Here is a 20,134-nt window from a genome sequence, read left to right on the forward strand (position 1 = left end):
TCAAGTCTGCCCACTCTATAGACCCTCCCCTTAAGATTAGCCAATGTTTTGCCCTGACCCACGTAGGGATCCCACATGGGCGTCCCATTTATTCTTAAAATCTGGCACGCTGCTGGCCTCGATTACCTGTACCGGAAGCTTGTTCCATTGATCAATCACTCGCTCCATGAAGAAATACTTCCTGGTGTCGCCGTGAAATTTCCCGCCCTTGAGTTTGAGCGGGTGCCCCCTTGTGGTTGAGGGGCCTCTGAGAAGGAAAATGTTATCTTCCACTTCTATACGTCCGGTGACGTATTTAAACGTCTCAATCATGTCTCCCCTCTCCCTGCGTTCCTCGAGAGTGTAGAGCTGCAAATTGTTTAGTCTTGCTTCGTACGAGAGACCTTTAAGCCCTGAGACCATTCTGGTGGCCATCCTTTGGACCGACTCAACCCTCTGCACTTCTTTGCGGTAATGTGGCTTCCAGAATTGCACGCAGTATTCCAGATGAGGTCTCACCATGGTCCTGTACAATGGCATTATGACAGCAGGCTTTCTGCTGACGAAACTTCTACAGATGCAACCCAGCATCTGCCTTGCCCTTGAGGAAGCCTTCTCCACCTGATTGGCAGATTTCATGTCTGCACTAATGATTACTCCTAAATCTCGTTCCGCTGAAGTCCTGGTCAAGGTCTCCCCGTTCAAGGTTCTGCACGGGTTTCTGCTACCTAGGTGCATGACCTTACACTTCCCAGCATTGAAGCCCAGCTGCCAGGTTGAGGACCAGCATTCCAATGTACGCAGGTCCTGCGCCATACTATCTTGTAAATTGCTCTCGCTTACCATATTACACCAACCAATTTTGTAGCAGCTCTCTGGACTGACTCCATCCTATTTTGAAGACGCGGGTCCCCAGAATTGCACCCAAACAGGCCTCCCCAGAGACTTATACAATGGCACTATCACCTCCTTTTTCCTACTGGCCATCCTCTCCCTAGGCACGTGAGCATCCTTCTGGCTTTGACCGCCACCTTTTTTACCTTTTTTACCTTAAGATTGTCAGACACGATCACCCCCAAGTCCTGCTCTTCTTTCGTACATAGAAATTGTTCTCTTGGGCTGCAAATATCCTTTAGTGTTGGGGTTTTATTTCCTGTTTCTTATTGTAGTTCTTTTCAGGTATATTTCTGATTTTTTATTTATTTATTTATTTGATTGTAAACTGCCTCGATGGACTTTCTCTACGGCAGTATATCAAATTTTATAAGAAATTTGAAACTCCATAATCATCAACTATTCCTTCACTTATCTTAACATTCTCTGGTAGTATTGGGCAAGAACATTTCTTTCTGCTCTTGTCTTGGTGTTGACAGGGCTCAGAATAATGGCGCTGACCACTAGTGGTAGTCTTATGGTACTACTGCTGGGGTTGGGGGGGGGTCAATCTTTCAAATAAGGAGAGCTCATTAAATCCGGGCAAATCAAAATTCTTTCTAGCTAGTCCTAATGCAAAAATGACTGAAACAACTTTACTTTTAAATGGTCAATCTTATTCGATATCTCCTAAGCTGAAAATTTTAGGGGTTATTTTAGATCGGTCCTTATCTTTTAAGGCCCATACAGATTCTCTGGTTAAGAGATGTTTTATTGTCCTCTGCAAACTGCGTACTATTAGGAAATATTTTGATTTTATATCATTTAAAATCCTGATCCAGTCTTCAATCCTTTCAATTCTGGATTATTGTAATGTTATTTATCTGGGATCGTATAAAATAACTACTAGCTGACTAAAAATCATACAAAATACAGCTTTTCGTTTGATTTTTAATCTGAAAAAACACGATCATATCAGCATATATTATCAGAAGCTTCATTGGCTACCATTTGAGGCTAGAGTGCTATTTAAATTTGGATGCATGTTTTAAAGTTTTATTTGGCTTAGCGCCGGCTTACCTTGTTTCTCATTTTAGTTTTTTTTATTATTTCTAAGAAAAATTTCCGTAGATCTAGTTGGTTTTATTTTCCTTGAGCAAATGCATGTCGTTACAAAAAATTATTGGATAGGACCTTAGCATTCCAAGCAGGATTAATGAGTTCATGTTTGAATCTTCTTGTTTCTCCATTTCTTATTTACTATCAATTTCGAAAAGATCTTAAAACCCACTTATTTAGACAATATAATATACATTACTGATTTTCATATTATTATGTAGTTATAATGTACTTTTAATCTTTTTACCTATACTTATTTTAGTTTATATTGTGTTTTCCTTATTCATTAGTTTGAATGCTTGTATTAGTTACTTAGAATTTTATTATGTATGATGTTATTATTATATTGTATGCTGAGTACCTACTGTGTAAACCGCTATGAACTGCTTATTAGGCGGTATAGAAAAATAAATTATTATTTTATGATTTTGCATGTGATTTTCGGTATCCACTTAATTAATTAGGTAGAATATAAATGAGTAAACTACTGTACACTAAGGGCTTCTTTTACGAAGCCGCAGTAGCGGCTTTAATGCGCGCGACTTTTAATCACGCGCTACCCCTACGCTAGCCGAAAAACTACCGCCTGCTCAAGAGAAGGCAGTAGCGGCTAGCGCGTCCGGCGGTTTAGCGCGTGCTATTACGCCCGTTAAACCGCTACCGCGGCTTCGTAAAAGGAGCCTTAAATGGGAAGAAAACTGCCATTTCTTTTGCGTAGGGCTTCTGTGCAACATTACAAAAGCGCCATTGAGAGAAATCTGAGGAAGAAAGCAAATTGCCTCTGCTCGGCAGTTGTTTGCAGAGCGCGCAAGGCCAGCTTTTCAGCCCTTCTCGAGGGGGTGGGACGGACAGGCTGTTGAGGAGCTTCGGGGGCTGCTGCTGTTAGCCCCGGCAGAGACGGAGCGGCCGAGCTGAGCTGGCGACAGAGCCCTCGTGTGTCCCCCCTCCCCGGTGCCAGCGCTGCTCTCCCTCTCAGCGGGCCGGACCACGGCTTCTTCGCTCCGGAGCTCGGCAGTGGGATCGGGGCCATGCTGCCAGCGGGACAGCCTCAGCCCTCTCCCTCCTCCCCAGGCGGCGGGGTCAGTTTAAGAGCTGGGGCGGAAAGTTGCTGGGCTCCTCGGTGGGGGCGCTGAGCGGCCGCGATCCCTCTCCGAGACAATCCCCCCCCCCCCTGCTGGAGGAACGGAGATCTGCAGCTGGCTGCAGTCCCGGCTTGTGGAGTTGATCGGCGGCTGGTGACATAGTAAGCACGCATGCGCACTCCTGCGGCCACAGACATACAGAACACGCAGATAGGAGTGCGCATGCGCGGCTAGCGTTTTATTATATAGGATATAGGAGGGCATTCTTTAAATGGTGCCAAGATTTGACGCCATATGTAGAATTTGAGGGGCAGGGGGTAACTCTCTACAGGCTTCCCTCATTCTCCATCTCTGCGGACAACACTCTCATCCTTCCTGTTTTGTCTGCTCATAATCTGGTTGTCTTCTTTGACTCCTCTCTCTCCTTCACCGGCCAGATACAACATATCGGTAAATCCTGCCGCTTGTTCCTATATAATACAGTATTACTAAAATCCGACCTTTCCCCTCTGAGCACTCTAGCAAAACACTTATCCATGCCCTCCACTCTCAGGCCTTCCACTTAGCCATCTCGCTCCCCTCCAATCTGGCCAGAATTCAGCTGCACGACTTGTATTCCGGGTAAGTTGATATACTTAAGTTACCCCTCTCCTAAAGTCACTTCTCTGTTTCCGAAAACAATTTAAATTCCTCTTTCTGACCTACAAATGCACTCACTCAGCTGCCCTTCACTATCTCTCTTCACTTATCTCCCTCTATAATTCCCTCCCCCCCACTCCCGTGAGCTCCACTTAGCTGGTATGTCCTTCCTATCTGTGCCCTTCTGTTCAACTGCCAACTCCATATTCCGTCCCTTCTACCTTGCTGCACCTTATGCTTGCAACAAGCTGCCCGAATCCCTACATCTCTGGCAGTGTTCAAGGCCCAGTTAAAAACCCACCTCTTCGAGAGTGCTTTCGACTCCTAACTCCTCTCGCCTTGGGTTTTGCATCCCCCAACCCTATATGTCATGTCTGTCTGTCCAAGTTAGACTGTAAGCTCATCCGAGCAGGGACCCTCTATAAATGTCAGTCCACCTCTTTGAGAGTGCTTTCGACTCCTAACTCCTCTCGCCTTGGGTTCTGCATCCCCCAACCCTACATGTCATGTCTGTCTGTCCAAGTTAGACTGTAAGCTCATCCGAGCAGGGACCCTCTATAAATGTCAGCCCACCTCTTTGAGAGTGCTTTCGACTCCTAACTCTTCTCACCTTGGGTTCTGCATCCTTAACCCTATATGTCATGTCTGTCTGTCCAAGTTAGACTGTAAGCTCATCCGAGCAGGGACCCTCTATAAATGTCAGTCCAACTTTTTGAGAGTGCTTTCGACTCCTAACTCCTCTCGCCTTAGGTTTTGCATCCCCCAACCCTATATGTCATGTCTGTCTGTCCAAGTTAGACTGTAAGCTCATCCGAGCAGGGACCCTCTTTAAATGTCAGTCCACCTCTTTGAGAGTGCTTTTGACTCCTAACTCCTCTCGCCTTGGGTTCTGCATCCCCCAACCCTATATGTCATGTCTGTCTGTCCAAGTTAGACTGTAAGCTCATCCGAGCAGGGACCCTCTAAAAATGTCAGCCCACCTCTTTGAGAGTGCTTTCGACTCCTAACTCTTCTCACCTTGGGTTCTGCATCCTTAACCCTATATGTCATGTCTGTCTGTCCAAGTTAGACTGTAAGCTCATCCGAGCAGGGACCCTCTATAAATGTCAGTCCACCTTTTTGAGAGTGCTTTCGACTCCTAACTCCTCTCGCCTTGGGTTTTGCATCCCCCAACCCTATATGTCATGTCTGTCTGTCCAAGTTAGACTGTAAGCTCATCCGAGCAGGGACCGTCTATAAATGTCAGTCCACCTTTTTGAGAGTGCTTTCGACTCCTAACTCCTCTCGCCTTGGGTTTTGCATCCCCCAACCCTATATGTCATGTCTGTCTGTCCAAGTTAGACTGTAAGCTCATCCGAGCAGGGACCCTCTATAAATGTCAGTCCACCTCTTTGAGAGTGCTTTCGACTCCTAACTCCTCTCACCTTGGGTTCTGCATCCCCCAACCCTATATGTCGTGTCTGTCTGTCCAAGTTAGACTGTAAGCTCATCCGAGCAGGGACCCTCTATAAATGTCAGTCCACCTCTTTGAGAGTGCTTTCGACTCCCAACTCCTCTCGCCTTGGGTTCTGCATCCCCCAACCCTATATGTCGTGTCTGTCTGTCCATGTTAGATTGTTCGTCTACGAAGTGACATCAGAGGGAGAGCCACCGGGGTCGCGAGGAGCATTAAGTTGTTATTCGCAGCAGTGAACAAGAGGTATGAGGGGAGGGAAGAAAAGGAGGGTGCACGCACGGCAGGGGGGATCAGGGAAGGAGCAGCGGGGCACCTCCCACCCTAGCTACGGCACTGCATATTATCATGCATTCAACATATATGCACACATTTTCCAATCCTAAGGTTACTGACGTTATTTAAACCATTCCAGTGAGCTGCTCCCCATACAACCGAGGTTAGCTCACATGTGTGGATCCAAAGGGGAGCCAAGTTGCCAGATATCACTCTGCACAGCTGAATAAACCTTAATCCTACTGAATAAGGTATCTATCCTGTTCGTAGCTGCGCTTTTTGACTCCATATTTGGAAAACATTCAGAGAGATCGTTTCTTACTCTGAGGAAATCGGGGTGGATTGTCGTTCACGTCTGTGATCACTATGGTAACGGTGGTGGACCCCGATAACCCACCCATCTGGCCAGCCATGTCCATCGCCTGGATGACCACCTCATAGCGATCCTGAGTCTCTCGGTCCAGATTAGCAACGGCTGTCCTGATCACACCTGTCGAAAGGGATTGGAAGCAGCCAATCAGAAACAGTGCACTTTCGAAAAAGAATGATTAGTTCAGAATCCTTCCTTACTACTACTATGAATTATTTCTATACCACTACCAGACGTATGCAGCCCTGTACAGAGCCACAGAGAAGACAGTCCCTGCTCAAAAGAGCTTACCATCTAAACAGACAAACAGGATGTCATGGATACAGTTAAGGGAAACAGTTAATCTGTTGGCTGGGCTGAAGGGCAAAGCGGAGTACAGGACACTCAAGCCATTGTGACATCACTGATGAGGTTGGCTCTTATTGGTGGAATGAGGCATTATGACATCACAGTTTCAGCTCTGCTTCCCAAAGACTGAAACTCTTCACACTACTACTGTGAATTATTTCTATAGTGCTACCAGATGTATGCAGCGCTGTACAGAGACACAAAGAAGACAGTCCCTGCTCGAAAGAGCTTACAATCTAAACAGCTAGGACAGACAAACAGGATGTCATGGATACAGTTAAAGGGAACGGTTAATCAGTTGGCTGGGTTGGAGGGCAGAGGGGAGTACAGGACAATCGAGCCATTGTGACATCACTGATGAGGTTGGCTCTTATTGGTGGAATGAGGCATTATGACATCCCTCCCTTACAAGGTTGCATAACGCATGCTCTCCCCTCCTGATGTGCTTTATTTCCGCTTTATAGGGCTCTCACAAGTGTCCAGCCTGAAAAAATATGTTTGTGGTCAAATGGCAACTCTATAAATTAGTGTCTCATTTTAACTGCCACAAAGAGATGCACTTAGCGCCAATTCAATAAAGCAGAGGTGCTCAAGGTTGATCTTTGAGGGGCTGCAACACAGCTGGGTTTTCAGGATTTCCCTGACCGACATGTATGAGATCTATTTGCATACAATGAAGGCATGCAAATAGATCTCATGTATATTCACTGGGGAAATCCAGAAAATCTGACTGGGTTACATAAGAACACAAGAATAACTATACAGGGTCAGAACAATGGTCCATCTAGCCAAGTGTCCTGTTTCCAACAGTGGCCATTCCAGGTCACAAGTGCCTGGCAAAAATCCAAATAGTAGTAACATTCCATGTAACATTCCAAATAGGAGTGACATTCCATACTATTTATCCCAGAGCAAGCGGTGGCTTCCCTCCAGACTTTTCCTCCAGGAACTTGTCCAAACCCCAGACATTCTAACCGTGGTTACCGCATCCTGTGGCAACAAATTCCAGAACTGAGGCCCTTGAGGACCGACATTTGAGCACCTCTGCTATAAAGGCTCACGAGCATACCTAAGCACAAAGCCACATCAGCGCTCCTACTTCCGAAAGGCCAATGGCTGGGGTTAGTGGGCATGCCTATGTGTCCCATGCAATTGATAGCATTCTATAAGTTGCTTGTGTCACTTGGTGAAATTCCCATGAGCATAAGAACATAAAAGTTGTCATACTGGGACAGACCGAAGGTCCATCAAGTCCAGTATCATGTTTCCAACAGTGACCAACCCAGGTCCCAAGTACCTGGCAGAAACCCAAAGATTAGCAACATTCCAGAGAAGAGATTGTGATGTCATAATGCCTCATTCCACCAATGTGTAAGAGCTAACCTCATCAGTGATGTCACAATAGCTTGATTTTACTATACTTGGATCATATAAGAACATAAGAGTTGCCCTGCAAGGGGCAGACTGAACGTCCATCAAGCCTGGAAACGTTGTTTCCAGCCGTGGCCAACCCAGGTACCAAGTATCTAGCAAGATCTCAAGGTGTACAACAGAATTTATGCTGCTTATCCTAGGAATAAGCAGTGGATTTCCCTAAGCATACCTTAATTATGGCTTATGGAATTTACTTCTAGGAAATTATCCAAACCTTTTTTAAACCCTGCTAAGCTAGCTGCCTTTACCACATTCTCCAGCAACAAATTCCAGAGTCTTCATCTCTCATCATATGAAAGTCTTCTTCAGAAAGGACATGGTTTAATGAAGTGGAGGAGAAGCACCAGGGGGTGGGGGATTAGGTTCATTTCTCGTGTCGGCTCCTTGCGACCCTGGGCCAGTCACTTAACCCTCCATTGCTCCCGATGAGTTGGCTGTTAAAACTGTCGATTATTTCAGTGACCCTTGGGTTTTCTTTGTTCACTTTCAGACTTGGATAAGAGTTCACCAAGTCTGGCAGTAATAGTTTTTTTGGTCATGGGGGGGGGGGGGGGGGGAGTGTTGAGACAGGGTTTGGATGGGAGGGCACTTTATTCACAAAACTTGACAACTCTTTTATAATGTTTATATGTCTAATTCTTTTTTCAATACAGATTATTTTTTCGGTGGGGGGGGACCTCTCCATTGCTCCAAATATAAAACTTTGATTGTGAGCCCACTAGGGCCAGAAAAAATATCTGTAATATATAATATGTATGTAATATGTAAACTAGTTTGGTTTTACCACAGGAAAGCAGGTTAGCAAGAATCTAGTAAGCAATACCATTTTATTTTCTGAATGTCACTAATCTATCTAAAATTCAAGTGCAGGCAGGATCACTGTGCTATTGACGGATTTAACAGTGCCAGCTTTAATCGACTTGATCTTTAGTCTGAAAGTGCTGTGTCATTCTCCTGACAGCTGCTCACTGATAGGCCAAAGCTCAAAACCAAAATATGGGTGCCAGGGGGAAAAAAACCTTCCCAACGCTCAAAACTAATAGCATGCAGATTTATGCGCGCTGTTAGCATTAAGGGGGAGGAACATGCCTGGCGCATGCACAGAACAGTTTTGGGGTCTTGCACACATGGCTAGGCCAACCAGGAAGTGTGGATGAGAGCGAGATGAATGTTACAGCAAAATATTTGCGGACGTCGCTCTGTAATAAACGTACACCTCTTAGAATCTGAATGAGATGCAAGCTGAGAAAAGCGGGGATAAAGAGAGGTTAAAAAGAAAATCCTAGCAAATGCAATTCCCTCAATTGCTGTCTTTTATTCCCTGTCCCCATTTTCAATAAATAGCTCTTGTGAAGCTCTTTTAAATAAATAGTCCTGCTAACAACATCTTTATTTTCAAGAAACGTGCTATCAAGTAGAATAAAATGGTTTTTGATGTCCTTTTGATTTCTGTTATTTCACTGGTGATGACAAATAAATACTTGAAGGTTTTTATTATTAAATGATAAGGGGCGCATTCTCGCTTCTTTCTTTCATTTTATTTTATATTTATAAATATAAAGAATAAATCAAGCAAAAACATGTATAAAAATACATGAGCAAAAGACCAAATACTCGTCCAGAACTGTGAGGGGGCTAATTTCAGTTATAGAATGGGACCAGGTATGCAGTTTTACCAAAGCCGGTAACATAATATACTTCCTCCTTTACAAAGCTGCGTTTACATTTTTAGCGCCGGCTACAGTGTAATGTAATGTAATTTATTTCTTATATACCGCTACATCCGTTAAGTTCTAAGCGGTGGTAACAGCTAGGACGCTCATAAGAATTCTGTGAACGCCAGAGCTGTTATCATGGCGGCTGGCACAGCTTTATAAAGGAAAGGGATAAAGCAGCTAATACAAAACCACTAGTATACTTGTACTTATTTGTATAATGCTGATGGGCGCATGCAGCGTTGTACATTAAAACACTCAAGAGACAGTCCCTGCTCAGTAGAGCTTACTGGGGAGCCAATTTCAGGAAGTACCACAGCAATAAATGTTCGTAAATGAGAGGGTTCAAAGAATATATATATTTTTTGTCTTTAAATGTACCCCCCAATTCCATAACAAAATGCTAAAAATGGCACACACAATTTTGGTCGCATACCTAAAATTGGGCTTTCAGTTTAACTGAATAACAAGCTATAACAGATTTAGGGGTTTTCCCTCCCCCCCCCCCCATGCAAATATATATAGACATCGGATTACCAGATTTTACTTTAGTAAACACTGGACCTCCAGACCCACCCAGGGGAGATATGATCGAAGTCTACAAAATCCTGAGCGGAGTAGAACGGGTACAAGTGGATCAATTTTTCACTCCGTCAAAAATGACAAAGACTAGGGGACACTTGATGAAGTTACAGGGAAATACTTTTAAAACCAATAGGAGGAAATCTTTTTTCACTCAGAGAATAGTTAAGCTCTGGAACGCGTTGCCAGAGGATGTGGTAAGAGCAGATAGCGTAGCTGGTTTTAAGAAAAGTTTGGACAAGTTCCTGGAGGAAAAGTCAATAATCTGCTATTGAGAAAGACATGGGGGAAGCCACTGCTTGCCCTGGATCGGTAGCATGAAATGTTTTGGCCAGGTACTAGTGACATGGATTGGCCACCGTGAGGACAGGCTACTGGACGAGATGGACCGTCAGTCTGACCTTGAAAGGTTATTCTTATGTTCTTTTGCAAAGGCCGTCATGTACCATGGATGACATTTAAGATATTTAAAATGTAATTATTTCAAGCATTTACCAACCCCAAACCATATACATCAAATTCCACTCAATTATCCTCAGCTTTAGAAAAGCAATAAAAACATACCTCTTCACCTAAACCCCTACCCTTGACCGATAGAATTCAAAAAGATGTATATTGGTACCAGAGCCTGTTTGTGTCACATAAGGATAACATTGTAACTTTCTGTGTGTGGAATTAGGTATAACTTGTACTGAAAACCTTGCATCATAAGGACAACCATAGCAAATTGTAACCAGTAAACTGTATTTTATCATTAGCCCCTAGCACAGTGTTCTCAAACTCAAATCCTTTGCAGGGCCACAATTTGGGGATTTGTAGGTACTTGGAGGGCCGCAGAAAAAAAATAGTTAATGTCTTATTAAAGAAATGACAATTTTACATGAGGTAAAACTCCTTATAGTTAATAAATTCCCCCCCCCCCCCAAGGCCTGCATGTTCCCCCCCCTTCTTTGCAGCGTACTCCAGCTTCCCCCCTGGCCTCCCGGTCTTAGTTTCAGTTAATTACCACAGCCTGCAGAGAGGATCACTGGTGCTGTAGCAATCCTTTCAGGCTGCCATCAGCCTCCGCAGCACGTTCCCTCTGCCGAGGTCCCGCCCCTCCTCTGACGTCAGGGGCAAGATCGTGGCAGAGGGAATGTGCTGCTGAGGACGATGGCAGCCTGCAAGGATCGCTATAGCACCGGCAATCCTCTCTGCAGGCTGCGGTAATTATCTGAAGGTAAGAGCAGGAGTTCAGGGGGCGAAGCCGGAGGACGCTGCAAAGAATGGGCGCAAAATAGTGCCTGGCGGGCCCCAGACTGTGAGTTTGAGACCACTGCCCTAGCATGTATCAAGTTAGGATAAAAAAAACTTGTATCATAAACGTGTACAAAAATTATGGGCTCCTTTTATCAAGGCGCGCTACGGGGGTTAGCGCGTCGGACATTTCATCACACGCTAACCCCCGTGGCAGCCTAAAATCCTAATGCCTCGTCAATGAAGGCGTTAGGTACTAGCGCTGCAGGCGGTTTAACGTGTGGTATTCTGCCCGTTAAACCGCTACCGCGCCTTTGTAAACGGACCCCTATGTATGTTAAACCTGTAACCCGTTCTGAGTTGTTTGGGGAGAATGGACTAGGAAATGAAATAAATAGCTAAAAGATACCTCAAGAGTTAGTATCCCATGGCTTAATTTAAACTTTAGAAGATAAGACACCTCAACACACCTCACCATATCCTGCAAAGTGGCTAAAACCCCATCTGATGTTATAGAAAATTAGTTATCCTAATTTAGCACATACCTTCAACTCTGGTTATAATAAATACTAATCTGTATTCATAAAACAGGTAAATTACCTCTGAACTTCTTTTTATACCTACTGCGGTTTTTAAATACATAAGAAGAATATTGTATAGAGGGGCACAGAACAACATTTTGAGAACATACTATAAAAACATTCGCTCCAATCATATAAGGTAAAACAATATACTGATATTTGTTTCAAGGGCTTATTCCAAGGCAGAGAAAAAAAATGCAATAATTCAGCAACAGTTGTGATAATCAGGAAGACATGGGACATGCAATAGGTGTCCTGAAGAATTAGAATTCCTCCCTTTACCGTCCAACGTATGAAAAAATGATATCCAGGCTCTGCTGTTACTTTGGCAACCGTTGCACATGCTGCATCCACTGCCAGACACTCGGTGTGGTAACACAAATTCCAGCACTTATCCCCCCCCTTTTGCCAAACCGCGATAGCGGTTATTAGCGTAGGGAGTCGCGCTGAATGCTATGCGCGGCTCCAGATGCTCATATGAACTCTATGAGCGTCGGGAGCCGCCCAGAGCATTCAGCGCGGCTCCCTGCATTAATAACTGCTAGCGTAGTTTAGTAAAAAGGGGGGAGGGGGGGGGTTAGAACTGTAAAGGGGCATAATCAAATGAAACATCTCAGTCTGATTCTACTTTACGGAGAGGGTGGTGGATGCCTGGAATGCGCTCCCGAGAGAGGTGGTGGAGAGTAAAACGGTGATGGAGTTCAAAGAAGCGTGGGATGAACACAGAAGATTTAGAATCAGAAAATAATATTAAATATTGAATTAGGCCAGTTACTGGGCAGACTTGCACGGTCTGTGTCTGTATATGGCCGTTTGGTGGAGGATGGGCTGGGGAGGGCTTCAATGGCTGGGAGGGTGTAGATGGGCTGGAGTAGGTTTAAACGGAGATTTCGGCAGTAGGAACCCAAGCACAGTACCGGGTAGAGCTTTGGATTCTTGCCCAGAAATAGCTAAGAAGAAAAAATTAAAAAAAATTTAAATTGAATCAGGTTGGGCAGACTGGATGGACCATTCGGGGTTTTATCTGCTGTCATCTACTATGTTACTATGTTACATATGGCGCTAAATGCCCAAAGTTGGCAGTGGTAAAATGCCCAATCTTGAAAAATACATCTGGAATATTTTTCCCCCTGAAAATCATCTACCTGGACGTCCAGGCCATTGATTGTCCAAACCGCCAGTACATCTGTCTTTATATCACATTTTCGACCAAACATTTGTCTTAGTCCCGAACGCCAGCACTGCGCTTGGGAAATCACAAGCTCCTGTGAATATTGATGAGCCCCCTTTACTACCATTTTAATATTAATGACCACGTTGTACTACATTTGCACGGCGGAGTTGGGCAAGGCCCTTTTGATAATCGGCCGCTACAATACATGCACGCTAAATCAGCTGGAACAGGTTTATCGACCATCGTTAAGGACGCGGTAAGTTTTGAGAATTTGCCTCTGAAACAGTGACAGCCCTAACCAGGAAAAGGCAGCACTGTGAAATCAATTCCGACCCAAAACGCTTAGATAACCTTGATAGGCGGTAGATAAAAACCTAATAAACTTGAAATAAAATAAGCTGGACTGCTACAGAAACTGCAGACTAATAGATCACCTCATACAAAGGCATTCAGAAAATTAGACATAGAACACGTGCAAAAATTGAATTGGAATGTCCAAGAATACATTTTATCTGTCTTTAGAGATTTAGGTGTTGTCCAAAGATGATAAAATATCAATGTTCATTTATTGATGTTCATTAGTTTTTAACAATAATAAGAATTTAGTGGATTAAATTCATGTTTTACACCATTATTGATGGTGTATATTATTTATGGTAGTTTGAATATAGTTATGTTATTTTAATTTTAGACTCCTGAAGCAGGCCTTTCGGCTGAAACACGATCGTGTTGCGTCTTGATATATAATAAAGACATTGAACACCCCAGGTAACCTTCGTTGTTGTCTTTGCTTTGAAAATGAGTGCCATAGTGTGTAACTTCAGGAGGGTGTACAGATGGGCGGAGAATAGGTGGGCCATGGGCATGTCATCAAGCTTGTCCATAGCCTATGGAACACTATCAGTTACGCACATCACTTGGCGCCATGTAGACATGACCAAGTTCACCTGCCATTGACATGACGTAAGTATTCGTTGTGTCTAAACTTAGATGCCCCTATGATGATTTACTCTAAGTGTTCCATAAATGGCATCTTAGTCAGGGACAGCTCAATCTATTGACCAGGACGCTGGTGATAAAGGGTGCCAAAATCCCAATCTGGTCTACCGTCAACCTCCTAGAAGGATAGATGCTGACCTGAGATACTGGCACTTTTTATCATCAGTGCTCTAAGCTAGTGACTCACCTTTCCAGAAGGAAGGAACGAGAGATATCTGATTGCAGGGGGGGGGGGGGGGGGTGATGATGCAAACGTTGACTCAGGGTGCCACAGTCTCTTGAACCGGCCCCGATCTTGGTGGCCAGATGTTGTCATAGAACTAGCACGAGTTGCCTGCGTCAGTTCACCTATATAAAGGCACCAATTTATAGAATCGACAGCTGTACAATTTAAAGTTCTTTTTTTTTTTTTTGCATAGAAAACTGATTTTACACACATGAAAATCTTTACAAAACTATCCCTGAGCTGCTGTCGGAAAGTTGTCTTCTCTCAGTGCGACTAAAAGAAACATGTTGTTCCACATCTACATTTGGCCCTATTTAGAGGAGGCATGGCTGGGGGCGGTGGAGGGGAATTTTGATCAAGGGAGGAAAAACAGCCTGCAAATTTTAATTTCTGGTAAAGCAGTCTGCTGTACTGTTCCTGCATGACCAGTTTTCAAAGTGAAAGGAAGCCCATGCTTTCATTCTGAGCACTAATGCAAAGCCCATGGGCTTATGTTACTCCACCGTATTGATTTTGTAAGCTGCCGTGGCCCGGGAAGCAGGTCTAGAAATATTGACAAATAAATAAATTGCCCCTGTAATTAGTATATCATAAGGGATTAAGGGCTGCCCTCTCTCCTCTGCACACCATATATTTTCCGCCCTATTTAAACACGCACGAAGCGTATGGTTTCTTTTATGGACACGCCAAGCAACAGTTGCGATTATCACCCAGAGCAGGCAGCGGAAAGCAGGGCTGAAAGCCTGATGCCAACATGATCGAAGAGCAAGATTATTCTGGAAAGCTAGTCCATGCATTAGACACACACCTGAAGCGTTCAGCGATCCTCTCAAACTCATACAGGGATTCATTCTAAAGTGCGTCAGGGCTGTGGAGTCGGAATCGGAAGCAATTTTGGGGGGTGCTGGTCCATGTGTACTGACTCCAAATCCAGTTTTAAGACTAGCAACATTATAACATGTGGTAGATTTATCATTTTATACTTAAATTATTATTATTTTTTTATCAGTTTCTTTGTTCAGTCTTCAAATAAACCTATTTTGTGGTCTATTGGTCCTAATTTTGTATATAAATATATCCTATGTTTCTGTAATCAAAGATGTGCGCAGAATTGAATCGGTTCAGCGGATGGCCACCAGGATGATCTCGGGGCTCAAGGGTCTCTCGTACGAAGAGAGACTGAACAAATTGCAGCTCTACACTCTCGAGGAACGTAGGGAGAGGGGAGGCATGATCGAAACATTTAAGTACCTCACGGGACGTGTCGAAGTGGAAGATGATATCTTCTTTCTCAAGGGACCCTCGGCCACAAGAGGGCACCCGCTCAAACTCAGGGGCGGAAAATTTCATGGCGACACCAGAAAGTATTTCTTCACAGAGAGAGTGGTTGATCATTGGAACAAGCTTCCAGTGCAGGTGATCGAGGCAGACAGCGTGCCAGACTTTAAGAAGAAATGGGATACCCATGTGGGATCCCTACGAGGGTCAAGATAAGGAAATTGGGTCATTAGGGCATAGACAGGGGGTGGGTAAGCAGAGTGGGCAGGCTTGATGGGCTGTAGCCCTTTTCTGCCGTCATCTTCTATGTTTCTATGTTTCTAATAGGAGCCTGAGTTAGGATCAGACAGTAGAAAAATAGATGGGGGGAGGGCATTTTCAATATGACGTCTAAATCAGAGTTTGGATGTTTTGTGGAAAACATCCAATCCAGTAGCAAACATGTATATTTTAACTTCAAAAATGGCCATTTTTTAGATGTGTTTGTGCACGTGACAATTTTTTTTTAGACATACAAAACAGTGGCGAAAAAAAGGAGACCTCAGGTAACCAATTCGCTCCTCGTCTCAGTACATACCGGTCCTGTAATGGAGCATTGCACAGTCATTGGTCTCTCAAAAAACACAAACTCACTCCACAAAAACCACCATCTTCAATATCATTTCAGCATAATTTGTTCCGGAAGCATGCTTGTAATCCAAAGCACTCGTATATCAAAGCGAATTCCCCCCATAAGAAATAATGGAAACTCAGACGATTCGTTCCACAGCCCAAAAACTTTAATATAAAATACACCAAAAACATGCTTGTAATCCAAAAACACTTGTATATCAAAGCGAATTTCCCCATAAGAAATAATGGAAACTCAGACAATTCGCTCCACAACCCAAAAACTTTAATATAAAATACTATACGTACTTGTATTGCAAGACCTCGCTCATTTAGGACAGTCACTATACACCCGGAGCATCAGAGAGAGAACCATTGGCTCAGTTGTGATGATGTGACGCATGTATACTGTATGCACTCGTATTGCAAGACCTCGATCGTGTAGAACAGTCACTACACTCCCACAGCGTCAGAGAGAGAAGAACCATCCGCTCCATTGTGATGATGTGATACGTGTATACTATATGCACTTGTATTGCAAGACTTTGCTTGTATATCAAGTTAAAATTTATTAAAATGTTTTGCTTGTCTTGCAAAACACTTGCAAACCAAGTTACTTGCAATCCAAGGTTTTTACTTTATTCAAAAATTATTCAGAATCAACAGAAATACAGCCAGGTACTTATCCTCATAGTTGTCTGGGACGGTTAAATCACTGGTGTACATGAAACTTCCACAAAGTCCTGTCGCACCGATCCCCCTTTCCAAAGGCAATCAAACTCAAAAAGAAGAAGAGAACTTCAGTCAGGCCCGACAGCGGCCCTGTTTCGCTCCAGGCTATTTCGAGGGCTCTGGCCTCTTTTCACAAACATACAATGATTAACACTTTCGTCCATGTATGACCCATCAGTGCCGGTTACAGGACTGGTATGTACTGAGGCGAGGAGCAAATTGGTTATCTGAGGTCTCTTTTTTCTCTACTGTTTTTAAAAAATAAGCTTATACAGTATAATCTCGTTATGACGGACTCACTTATAACGGAATCTCGCCTATAGCGGATGAGGTCCGCTGGTCCCGGCCGTGCGCCTTTATAAACATACAGAAAATCATCGCATATAGCAGACTCGCATATAACAGACTTTCGGATATAACGGACAACCAATTTGGTCCCCAGAGCCGTTTTTAGCTGTAGTTTTATTCGGCTGTAATGGACGTGCAAGCCCCGCCTACAAGGTGCGTGGCGTGCCGGTGATATAGTATCAAAATGCAGCCCAGAAGAAAATGACAGACTATTTTTCTTTTCAGTACAGTACGACATAATGTGAACATCTTTTAGTGTTCTGGTTTTGCAATCGTTTCGTGCCATACCAATGTTTTAATGAGTTTTCTTATTGACATTGCTGATATGCTTGTGCAGAGACTGTTGTTCATTGATTGTACGTTGTTTCAAGTTTAAAAAAAATGCAACTCTGGATATAACGGACTGTTTTTCCAGGTCCCTTGAAGTCCGTTATAACGAGATTATACTGTATAGTGGTCTTTTGATTATTGTTGTTCTTTACGACTATTTTTTGTATGTATTGCTAATTGAATAATACCCTGTTTCCCCGGAAATAAGACCTATCCTGAAAATAAGCCCTAGCATGATTTTTAAAGATGCTCCTAATATAAGCCCTACTCTACAAATAAACCCTACTTAAGATAAACCCCTGAAGCCCCCCCCCCCCGAATGTCCCCAACTCCATCGCTGTCGCTAGTGTTGCCCGATACACCGAAAAAAATCAAACTCATCAATTCAGCGATCCTCTACCCCGGTGAGACCTGACATACCTCCGCTCTGAGTCCTCCAAACACAGCTGCCGTCACTGCTAGTTTTGGAGGCCTTGGAGCGGAGGTATGTCAGTCTCATGATAGGAGGGTCAGTGGGGTTTTGCTGCACAAGGGGATGGGAGGGAGGGATAGAAAGATGCTGCACAAAGGGATGGGTGACAGGGAAGGAAAGATGCTGCATATGGGGGAGGGGAAGCAAGGAAAGAGGAAGAATTGGGATGGAGGAGAGGAAGGGAGAGATGATTGTTATATATGGAAAAAAAATAAGACATCCCCGAAAATAAGCCCTAAACGCGGTATCAATAGATGAATGTTTCTTCTTTACTTTATGAATTGTAGTTCATCCCTCCTTTCCCATGTTTATCAATGTTAAAATCAAGAGTTCTTACCCATTTTTTAAGTAATTGTATGTACTGTATTGTTTGTTTTATTTTTTTTTTATATATTTAATAATTGTAAATTTTAAAGTGTACATCGCTTAGAATATTTGATTAAGCGATTGATCAAGTCTCCTAATAAACTTGAAACTTGAATGAAAGGAACAAAGAAAAATGCAGGTTGATATCTTTAAGACTGTTAATAATGCTCGTAGCAATACACATCAAACATTCTGCAAAGACCAGACGTCTCCAATGACCCCCAGCTGACAGCGACAGCTGTCAGGCCAATGACCATGTGTATAGGAAGTGTGCCCAGCCAGGCAGGCGTACACATGGGGGACGCATTTCTCCATTCAAAAAGTCATGTGGCCAAATTCAGAAACGGATGCTGGCACAGAGAATGGCGCCGAAGGCTTGCCACTGGCAAGCAGCATTAACTTGACATTTTCCCAGATACCTAGTGCTTGCCAAGATGGATACCGATGCAGTATTTTTTTTTTTTTTTGACCGAATTATATTCAAAAGTCATTTCTGTATGCTGCACTGCAGCTGGTAGAGTTTCAGGCTCCCAGACTTCATTCAGCTACATGTAAAAATCATGGACCATGTCGAACAGTGTGCCGGTGTCAGGGGTCCACAGCTCGGCTGCAGGGCTGGATGGAAAAGGATGTTGACAGAACAGCTTCCATCTTTCTCTGGCAGAATCCCTCCTTAATAGACTGGATAATTATGTGTGGATTTCAGTTTGATGAACTGATGATTGCTCCCTGTAGCAGGTTTGTTCTTTCCAGTTAATGAACCCCATGGATGGATCAAAATCAGTCTTCTAGAATTCACAAACATGAAATTCCATTGGCCGATTCCAGACTAAAACGCAGTTGGCATTGGTTGATTTCAGGCTGCCAGGGGAAAGACATTTTTCCAACTCAGATGCCATGAGGCTGTCTCGCTGATTGATTCCAGACTGTCCCGAGACATCAGGGAGTTGAGGAGGGTCTAGTTAGGACACATTAATAGGTTTTGCCTTGTCGGAAAGAGCAATATCAGATCTTTTGTTAACATTGCCTCCCGCCGGCTGCCTTGAGCTGGGGCTCGAGATGACACAGCTGAGCTGTGCCATGGTTCATGCTATCTCAATAAATCGTGCCAAAGATACAGCCTACAGTATGTGACAGAGAACCTCTAATCAGTCTCCATCCTCAAGGCACTTTCTTCTCGTTCTTAATTAGGCATGTAAATTTAAAATTATCCAGCCTGGCCCTTGTTAACCTCCCTCTAAATGCCAGGTTGTCCTCTGTAAGAAGAGTGAAAGAAAAGCCGTGGAAGCATGACATGAGCTCCTCCGGAGAGAAGGGTTGCATGGTGTGCTACGTATGAAACAAATGGGAATGCCAATCACACGTCCATGGGTTCAAGAAATGCGAGAGACATTTTAGATGCGATTAAGAGAGTGAATTCACCTTTCACAGTTCTGTCATTTACAAGAGCTTAAAGCGGTTTGATGACTTCTCTTTGCAGTACTCAGCCCTTCTCCTGACCTTTGGGGATTCTAATTACGGCCATTACTATTGTTGCAACATCCCACTGCCCTTTTGTTCTGTCTCTCAGAGTTGGTTTTATAGCAGGACCCAAGGAAGACCTCTGCGTTGTAGATTCCACTCAGAGATGTAGAGTCAATGCATGCCAAAAATAGGACCCGCATATATAGCATCAGAAAACAGCACAAAATTTTTTTTAAAAAAACAAACCGCCACGTATCTGGCTGCCAGAAGCATAGACCACACTTCAGATCCCTACGGGAGATCCCGTTTCGCCAAGCGCCTCCCCGGGGGGGAAAAAGATTTGAATCGCTCAAATCCCCAAAACTCCACAAACGGCAGAAAAGTGAGAAGTATATTTTTGGTGAGGAGGAATGGGGTGGGATGGGATCAGGAACAGGAAGGGCAGGAGA

At 43.8% G+C, this 20,134-nt stretch overlaps 1 protein-coding gene across 6 annotated transcripts in view; it reads right to left on the reverse strand.

The window, feature by feature from the left end:
• CDH22 (cadherin 22) overlaps window positions 1–20,134 on the reverse strand; it is a 393,963-nt gene that overhangs the window by 94,624 nt on the left and 279,205 nt on the right. For all 6 annotated transcript variants that reach the window (XR_004536472.1, XM_033914508.1, XM_033914507.1 and 3 more), the window contains one exon: window positions 5,744–5,911. Coding sequence is in view for 5 of the 6 variants with exons in the window: in XM_033914508.1 (XP_033770399.1) it covers window positions 5,744–5,911 (168 nt within the window). In the remaining variant the exon portion in view is untranslated. The remainder of the gene's footprint in view (window positions 1–5,743; window positions 5,912–20,134) is intronic.

The sequence above is a fragment of the Geotrypetes seraphini genome, chromosome 11 (genome assembly GCF_902459505.1).
Source record: "Geotrypetes seraphini chromosome 11, aGeoSer1.1, whole genome shotgun sequence".
Lineage (NCBI taxonomy): Eukaryota > Metazoa > Chordata > Amphibia > Gymnophiona > Dermophiidae > Geotrypetes > Geotrypetes seraphini.